The 10,061-nt window shown below is 34.5% G+C and overlaps 1 protein-coding gene across 1 annotated transcript; it reads left to right on the top strand.

Annotated features, from left to right (window-relative positions):
* Positions 1-7,313: 7,313 nt before the first annotated feature.
* On the top strand, positions 7,314-9,119 carry LOC149230337 (S-adenosylmethionine decarboxylase proenzyme 3-like). Its single transcript, XM_089381279.1, has 2 exons — positions 7,314-7,549; positions 8,047-9,119. Exon 2 carries the CDS (start codon positions 8,151-8,153, stop codon positions 9,117-9,119), a length of 969 nt encoding a protein of 322 aa, XP_089237405.1. The 5' UTR covers positions 7,314-7,549; positions 8,047-8,150.
* The last annotated feature ends 942 nt before the right edge of the window (positions 9,120-10,061 follow it).

Genomic DNA, 10,061 nt, shown 5'->3' on the forward strand with positions numbered 1-10,061 from the left:
ATAGGTAAACAATATACAAACACACAAAATCCACATAACACGCATATTTCTATTATATACATAATTCGATTATAGACTAAAGCCTCTTGACCTTAGTAACAAATTGTGCCTGCGACTATATTATGTACTCTCTCTCCTATCTTTCACACAACACATACTCTCTTTATATAAGAAATTACAAAAGACGTGGGTCATCGAGGATCCACAATTTCCTCCTACAAATCACCTAGAATCACTCAATCAAATCCCCTAAATCTCTATATATGCATACATGGTAGATAATTACATTTAATTAAGCCTTCTAGAGACTTATCAATTCCATCAATTTATCTCTATTTCAATAGAATTTGCCCTAGTTTACACTGATTGTCCACGTTTCCTCTTTCACAGCTCAAAATATCAATTTTGATTAAGGGTGCCCAAATGCTCCTGCATCAATCAACCTAATAGAATTGCATGAAATTCTATTTGTTACCATGATACTTTATAAGGGAAATCATCAATTATTGAAACATGTTTCCTTAGGCTAATAATGTAGCTTAGTTGTTCATTTTCATTCAAAATTTCATACTCCAACTAGCATTTTGAATAAATGAATCCCCGCAAAAAGGGGAAAATACTTACAAAAAGGAAACCTTCACCGCCATCCAGCATGTTCACACATACATAGGACTTGGCAGTACCAAAATCATATCATATCCATAATATATACCGAAACAAAAAGTCTTCTTATAACCAACTAAGCTCATTTCCTTAACATAAACTCCTACAGTTGTATCACAACAATTTTCATGAATGTTAAATAGGAAAATGCAATAAAGCTAAATCAATATGATTTTAATTTAAGGACTTGTAATGTTGATGGGGAAATACATACTTTGAGAAATCTATTAAGCACATACCTGAGAACAAATTAAATTGTTTGTAGGAAAAAAAATCACAAGTTTCAAGAAGCCATATAAAATTGGGACATCGAGAATAGTAGCCATGATAAAGAGGGAAAGAACTCAAAGATTGGATATTAGAAATGTGTTCAAGTCTTCTACAGTGTGCACATCTTGTTAAGAAATTAAGGAAAATAAAATGTTTCTCTTTGGGCTAACTACAAAAAATGGAAGATTAGTGATAGTTGAGAAATGTAAATACTAAATACTAATTCACTAAAAATGTATAGACTTGTTGTTGACATAAATTGGTTAAAAAAAAATTCCAGCCACCCAAGTGCCTCATATGCCACTAGATGTACATTAGGGTTCATAAACAATATTTAATTACATTTCTAAAAGAACTTAGCAAGTTTCTTTCCTAGAAAATTAAAATGGACAACAATATTATTCCAATAATAGATAGAAAAAGTTTATGGTAGACACAAAAGGAAAAAGAGCCTCCAAATAATTACGACAACTAGACAAATTCATAAGATGAGTATATAGGTGGAGATACAGGCAAAGAACAATAACTGATTCATACGAAAAAATATTTTAAGTGGACAAGGAAAAGGATCAATAAACCAAATTGAGTAGTGGAAGTTATAAATAATGACCTTTTAAAATAAGTATAAAACAAAAATGGAAAGAATATAAACCAACTTCTATATCACATGCATTAATAAGATGCTTATTCTTCTCTAGAACATATTTGCTTCTACTATTTTTTGGCAATGGTGACAACCTCATTAAACGTAGTTTTTCCACCATTGTTAAGGCCAATAATCTTTACCTTACTTATAGGGTTCCACTTACTTATCAATAAATATCAACATGTACTAATATGGGTTAATTCCATCCTTATCTAAAATATGTTCCTTATCATCATCAATTATTTATAACTCTCAAGTTCAATTGATTGAGAAAAATTTTCATACCAGCACCAAGAAAAAGAACTAATGGGGGAGTCAATTCCTATAGACTAAACTTGTAAAAGTCGTATCTCAAGTTTTCTTATCCCAACAAAGATCAACCTTTGGTAATCTAGAGGAATTCATTCCTTATCTTGAATTTTAATATTCACATTAGACCTCTTAACATCAACTATAATAGTCTTACAGGTCAACAACTTCACAAAGATCTACATATTACTTGGGAGATGATGGACATGCAAAAGGGTACGTTCATCTTTATATTATAACCAACTAGTACATTTATACCATCTTCAAGCTCGTGTCTAGCAAACATCGACCTTTGATGATTTGGAGGAATTCCTTGTATTGAATTTTATCCTTGGCATTATTGAAAATATTTGAGCTATCAACTTCACAAGTAATTTTCAACCCAATTAAAGTTTTGACATGTTCATTCCACCTCTCAAATAGGGAACCAATTAGATTTAATTGAGTTTTGAGATCTTCATGATTTTTCTTAGTCCTAGTAATGTGAAATATATCACGAGGTAAGTGGTCTGATGTTCATCTGAGTTTACTATCCATTTTTTTATATGTCCAAACTAATTCCTATCAAGATTCGAGACCTAGCCAATTTTTTTCAACTGGCTACAGTAACATTCATCTAAGTTTACTAGCCATCTTTTTATATGGCCAAACTAATTCCTATCAAGATCCAAGACCTTGCCCATTTTGTTTATGTGGGTACACTAATTCCTATCAAAATTGAAGACCATTCCCTTCATTGTAAAAATTGGTTAATACTTTTCCCTTCATTGTAAAGATTCATGTGGGCACACACATTTTCACTTGCCTTATTTTAAACTTATTAAAAACTATTTTGCAAATTTACCAAGATACTATCCTACATACATATTGCTTTACAATTTAAAATAATAATAATAAAAATATTAATATCCAATAAATTTCATATAATTATTAGATAAAATTAAAAATAAATGACATAATATGATATGTCGAACAAAGTAGTATTGAGTCATCCATCTTTTCAATACCCTATTTTAAACATCCTCAAAAATAAATAAAATATTAATATTAAATTTAAATCCACACACCACAAATCCATAATAACATGACTAACCAATAGAATAAATAGAGAACGTTAAAGCCATGAATTGAAGCCCTCATGTGCATTGGAAAGGCCAAAGACAAGCATTAGTGGAAAGAACCATAGAAAAGAACAAAAGCATCCGCCACCAAAAAAGCATAAACCCAACCTATTTTCAATGAGCCGCAGTTTCAATTGAAATTTAAAAAAAGCATCAACTTTCACTGGAAAAGAAAAAATTCAAGAATTAATGGAAAGAACCACCGAAAAACAAAAAATTCAAGAATTAATGGAAAGAACCACCGAAAAAAAAAAGCATCCGCGAGTGAATAAGCATCACCGAGCCTATTTACAAAGAGTCCCAGTGTCAATTGGGATTTTAAAAAAATACTCAACTCTTATTTGAAGAGAAAGGAGGAGCTTTACCTACGATTCCAGAAGAAGTAGACATGGTAAAACAAACACTTAAAAAACTATTTTAGCCGTTGAGCACCGTTGGGGAATCTGTATATATACATATTAATTCTCATCATTTTTGCAACATCCTCCTCCACAGTCCATATCTTGTCTTGTTATGCTTTTGTGTTTGGGTGTCTGTGGTTTGAGTTTGGGTATCTCTGTGTCTAGGTCTAGGTAGAGTTTTTGTTTGAATCACTCATGGTTGTGTGGGGTAGACGAGGAGGAGGCTGGCAAGAGAAGGGCAGGGTAGTTGAATTACTTAACAGTTGTTTGGGCTCATAGAGATTAATTATATCTCTAGAATGGTATGGATCAAATTCTATTTAATTTCAGTGTTTATGTTCATCTCTGCTCTACTCTGAGAACTAATTCCATTTCATAACTTTGTATTTTTTTCGGAGAAATGAATCAAAAAGGAAATAGGTGGTTGACGTTGCTGTTGTTCAAAGCCTAGTTTCTTGAAAAAATGAAATCGAATCCCAATTCGAGGTATGTAGAGATGCCTCTATATTTGTATCTCTTAATAATTTATTTTAGTTATAGAGTTCAGGCTTCTGTGATCCATATCAACACCATTGGAGGTCCTACCTACCTTCTGGCGAAGTTCCTTGCATTAAAGCTTAAGCCCTTAGTCGGTCATACGGAGTCCTTCGTAAAGGAATCTGCTTCCTTTATTGAAGAACTCAAGGACATTAAGATTGAACCTGGGGACATTCTTGTTAGTTTTGATGTTGTCTCCCTGTTCACTTATATCCTATTAATGAGGCCATGGAGGTGATCAACCGCCTAACAAATCCTGACATGGCCAGGTTGGTTGAGATCTGTCTCACCTCCACCTTCTTCAGTTTTGAGGGAGAGTTCTTCGAGCAAACCTGTGGGGTTGCGATGGGATCCCCCCTTTCCCCTGTCATTGCTAATCTGTTTATGGAGGATTTTGAGTCCAAGGATCTAAACTCTTCCCGGCTTTTGCCAAAGCTGTGGAAAAGGTATGTGGATGACACCAATGTCATCTGGTGTCATGGCCAGGGCGAGCTTGATCTCTTCTTTGATCATCTCAACAATCAATCCTCAGCCATTAAGTTCACTAAAGAGCAGGAAGTTGATGGATGCCTTCCATTCCTTGATATTCTTATTTCTAAGAATAGTGATGGTTCCCTCACCCATCAAGTTTTTCGGAAGAAAACTCATACGGAGCAGTATCTTCATGCCAGTTCCCACCATTTCCCGGCTCAAAAGATGGGTGTTCTCAATACCCTTGCTACTCGGGCACCTAAGGATCTCAGACAAGAAGAGTTTTGAGAAAGAAAAATCCCATCTGCTTGATGTCTTTGTTGAGAATGGTTATAGTAGATACATGGGTGAGAAGGCTTTCCTTAAAGCTTCCAAGAATTCTCTGACTAAAAGGGAACCAAAGGAATGAATTCTAGGTGTCCATATTCCATATGTTCAGGGGGTCACTGATAGAATTGGAAGGATTCTCAGGAAGCATAGTATCCCTGTGACTTTTAGGCCCTTGAACACCATTCATATGTCCCTCAGATCGGTGAAGGATCCTATCAACCCTAAGGATATGAAAGGTGTTTATATGATCCCTTGTTCCTGTGGGACCCCCTATATTGGGGAGACTGGTCGCTCCATTAATCAAAGGATTAGCGAGCATGCAGCGGACCTTAAGCATAGGAGAACTAAGTCTTCCACTTTAGCTGAACATGCTGAGAAAACCAATCATCATGTTTGTATTGAGGAGGCTAGTGTTATTGCTAAGGTTTCACATTTCCATCATCGTAAATTTAGGGAAGCACTTGAGATTGAAAAGAGGCCAAGAAATCTCAACAGGGAGGATGGCTGGAAAATCAGTAGGTGTTGGGTCCCAGCACTCCCTTCCTAGTCGTTTTTCCGCCCTCCTCCTTGGTGTTTTTTTTTTTACTCATTTATTTTATTATTATTATTATTATTTTACTTTTATTTTATTTTTATTTTTATTTTGATTTTTATTTATTTATTTATTTATTTATCTTATTTTATTTTATTTTTATTTTTATTTTTATTTTTCATTTTTTTATTTATTATTTTTTTTTAGAGTGTTAATTTTCTCATTTCTTTTAACTTATAGGTCCTTTGGTACTAGCTTTCTTTTAATTTTATAAATATTCCCCCCTTTACAATTATTTATATATATATATTTTATTATAAGGTCTTTTACATAACTAATTTTCCAATTAAATTCTAATTAACTTATACTTTTTAAATATTTTTCTAACTAACCTAGCATCCTTTTGATATTATTTTATTTTATTCTGATATTATAATGCCCTTTATATAACTAATTAACTTATAATAATTATTTTAAGTAAAATTATTTTATATTTATTCAATTTATTCATATATTATAAGGTCTTTATTTAACTAGATTTCCTTTAAATACTAATTAACTTATAAAAATTTTAGAATTTTTAACTAAATACAGTTTAAAATTTTATATATTTATATATTGATCCCAGAGTTTACTAATTAAATTAATAAAATAATTTTGACCCCGGTCCTAGAGTCAAACTAGCTGTTGGTCAAGTTAGCCATTGGAGGCTCTGCTCAGACTATTTAACTTGCTAGGGTGGGTCTGTTTCTTCAACTTGTCCTGACAATGAACCACACTAGTTGGTTCGAAACGCGTCGACAAATGATATTCCATGTGATTTTCACCGAAAAATCTCTCACAAATTTATTTTAGGTTTAATCCTTTATTCATTACTTCAATTGGCCTCGGTGATAATTTCTATTACAATTATTTTTTCTTTATAGCTTCAATCTCTCTGCCTCTAGCTTCACCAATTTATCCCCCTGTGAATTCGAGCATCACCGGTTTTTTTTAATCACTTCCCATAGCTCTGTATTTTGCTTTAATTTGACGCGTATCAATTTAGTTTGTGGTTTTCTAATTTTTTTGGACATAACTACTTGTGTATTGTGTTCTTTGTTTGTTTAACCTGTCAGTTTTTCCCCTTTTCGTTATAACTCATTGTATATTGTGTATTGGTTTAACCTAAGGTTTTTCGCTTTAACATGTTGTGTATTGTGATGTGTGCATTAACCATGGATTTAAGGCTCTCTTTTCTCCACAAAATTTTACCCTTAATGGGCTTTGTTTCCTCAATAATTTTATGCTCATGCATTCACCATACCATCCCATTTATATTACATTTAATTTTTCATTCATTGCTTCAATCCACTCATGTATCTTGTGGTTGTAACCAGTTTTTTTAAAACCGGAACCAGTGACTAGATTGGTCTGCCTAATGAACCGATTTACCAATTGGAACCAATCGAACCAGGACTCGTTAGGTCTAAATGAACCAATTTTAGAAAAAGGAGTAGTCTATAATGCGATTTTTTAGAGATTCCAATCATCCGAAAAGCGCATTATTCTAGCCAACCACCCAACTGGCGTTCCCTCACCTCCGTCTTCGTCACCTCGCTGGAAGGTGAACTCTATTATCTTTGTCACCGTCACCTCACATGCTGACTGCCTGTTTCAACATCACCAACCCTGCCAATGCCTTAACGAGCATATGGCCGCCAACTTGATTTGAAAAATTCATGTGAATCGGAGCATTATAGACTACTCCATAGTTAAGCGCCTTCAATTGCAACTGGGTTCATAGAATTACAATCCAGTTTCTGCACAGTGGGGGGAATACCAAATTATAACTTGGTGAGCTCGTACATTTGTTACTCTAGCCTGCCCTCCTTTTATATGATCCTCCTCCAGTCATGTACTCAAAAACAATTGAAAACCATTGTTTTTCTGGCTAAAAAATCTTCAAAAACGTGATACTAACTGTTATTGAATTAATGCAGACTTTGATGTTCAGGTTGCTCTGTAACGCCTTCCGACAATTGTGAGAAGCATGCTGGAATTGATCTGTGGACTGCAATATTGGGATCATGGGGCGTAATTGTGTAGGTCTGTGTGGGGGATATTAATCAGAGAAGCGTGCTAAGGCCATGCCATCCCACTTCTGCTGCCACTAACGTGCCTCCAACTGAGCCATAATTTCATGTTTCTCATCCTATAAATCCTACTGCTGCATCAAATCTAATGAACAGTACAGGCAGCCTGTGTCTTAAAAAATTCAGCAGTTCTGGTAAGCCTTCTTAATCACAGTTTTCCCAGCTCACAGTTATGTTATAGCTGAAGTAGTTCAAATTCTTTGGATAGATATGTTTCACAGTATCCAGGATTTGTTTGGAAAAATAATAATGTTATAGTTTAGACTCTCAATATTGTTTAAAAAATGTTGAAGGAGAATGGCTCTGGTGGCTCTAGTGGTAGGGTTTAATTCCCTTTATCAGGGTTTTATTTTTCAGATACAGGGTTAAATTTCCCTCCATCCTGGTTCTATTCTTAGGAAACATGTTAACTTGGGTTGTTAAATTATTATGAATAATTCCTATAAACCTTTAAAAAATATAGAATATTAATATTGTTTTGTATATTTATAATAGAATTTTACTGTTAAAGATTTTCTTTCTTGCAAATTTTAATACCATTTCAAGATTAAATTTTTAGTTTTTACATGTTTGTATTATGGAATTATTTTTTGTAACCATTGCTAAGATATTCAATTTGATGGTTCTGCAGATCTGGATGATCTTACTGAGGATTCTGGTGATATTGTAGCTCAAATAGAGAATTTCTAAGGTCGGTTAAGCCCAGAGGATCATCACAAGTCAAATTTGTATATCATGGCTATTGATCACACCGAACCAGTAGCTGCAGCCTCTCCAGGTTTCGAAGGGTTTGAAAAGAGGCTGGAAATAGAATTTCGCCATGGTTCAACAGAACCAATATCATTAGAGAACATTTACTTCTTAAGATCCCTTTCCAGAATGGCCTTGGACGAAATTCTTTCAGCTGCACAGTGTACTATAGTCTCAGCAATGAGCAACAAGGCCATGGATTCTTATGTCCTCTCAGAATCTAGTCTCTTTATCTATCCATTAAAAATCATCATCAAAACATGTGGTACTACTCAGCTTCTGCATTCAATCCCTCCCCTGTTGAAGCATGCAGCTTCACTGTCCTTAACAGCCCATCATTGCAGATACAGCAGGGGAGTTTTCCTTTTCCCTGAGGCTCAGCCATTTCCCCATACTGATTTCAGCGAGGAAGTAAAGTTCCTGGACAGCTATTTTGGCAATTTGGGATCCAAGGCCTGTGTCATAGATGGAGAGTGGCATGTATACTCTGCAGAAGCTGAAAAACCAGATTGTAGTATTATCAATCCATCGTATACTGTTGAGCTTTGTATGACAAAGCTGGACAGAGACTCTGCCTCTAAATTCTTCAAGAAATCTGGGCTCCTGGAATTAAGTGCAGGAGACATGACAGTCTCTTCTGGCATAGCAAACATACTTCCAGATTTCCAGGTCTGTGACTTTGCATTCGATCCATGTGGCTACTCCATGAATGCCATTGAAGACCAAGCTTATTCTACAATACACGTGACTCCAGAGGAGAACTGTAGCTATGCAAGCTTTGAAATCATGGATTACAGAGCTCGAGATTTACATGACTTGATTTACAGAATTGCCTCTGTTTTCAAGCCCTCGGTACTGTTATTCTCTTTATATTCTTGGACATCTAAAGACCAAGAAGAGAAATTAGGATTTTTGTCGCCATTACCGAAGAAAACTTGTATTCTGAACCCATAATAAAGTGCAACAAAACAAAAATGCAGTAATACACTCTTCCAAATAAAAATTGTATATAGTTTGATCAAATATTCAACATCTGCATAATAGAGTTTTTTAAGACTGCAATTCAAATACACTATAACCCATGACAGCTATAATGAAAGTTCAAAATAAGATCAGGTTATGGTATTCATGCTTTGGTAAAGACCTACCAGTCCTCTGATTATTTTAAGCCCTTTATTAGATACTGTGCCCTCTTATGTTTCTTTCTTTTTACTAAGGAGGTCAATCGCTAAAAGCTGAAGTTTGTTAATATTGAATTTTCTAACCCAGAACATGCTAAGGAATCCCGTCACAAGTATTTACCATGTGTGAGATGAACTAGAACCAACTATTAGTGCATGGAAACCATTAATATGATTTATATATTAAGCAATGAGAGGTCATTGAAAAGAAGTTAAAATATTTAAAACAATCCTATTAATGCTTGAGAGCATATAACAAAGAAGTTGACTGGGTCATTGAAAAAAACCCAACAAACTTTACGAGGCAAAGTTGTCAAGTTTGACTTCGCTACTGAATATTGGAGAGCACAAAAATATTAAAAAAAATTCACACTTTGTGTTAAAAAATAACTTTTGGGGCTTTACAGAGAGGCGAGTAGGTTTTCCTGACTGGGAAATGAGTCAAACTCATTAACGACCCATCAGACACTAGCACATACTCACTATTCAAACAATTCCTGCAAAGTCAAAATTGCTTTGAATCACCAAGGCCTTCAAACAGCAGGCCAGGTTTGACCCGCAACACCAGGCCAAACCCAACAGGTCTGTTAAAACTGTTTGTTACAGTAGATTGAGATCAATAAATTAAATCTGGAAATTTAAAGGGCTACAACAAAATATTTGTTTCTGCCATGATCAGTGCTACATAATTTCTGCTGGAATAAGGATCACACGT

This window comes from Pinus tabuliformis, chromosome J (assembly GCF_031772625.1).
Source record: "Pinus tabuliformis cultivar Carrire ecotype Pingquan chromosome J, CPIR1, whole genome shotgun sequence".
Taxonomy (NCBI): domain Eukaryota; kingdom Viridiplantae; phylum Streptophyta; class Pinopsida; order Pinales; family Pinaceae; genus Pinus; species Pinus tabuliformis.

Coding starts and splice junctions, on each gene's coding strand:
- LOC149230337 (XM_089381279.1), top strand. CDS start 8,151: ATGGCTATTGATCACACCGAACCAGTAGCTGCAGCCTCTCCAGGTTTC.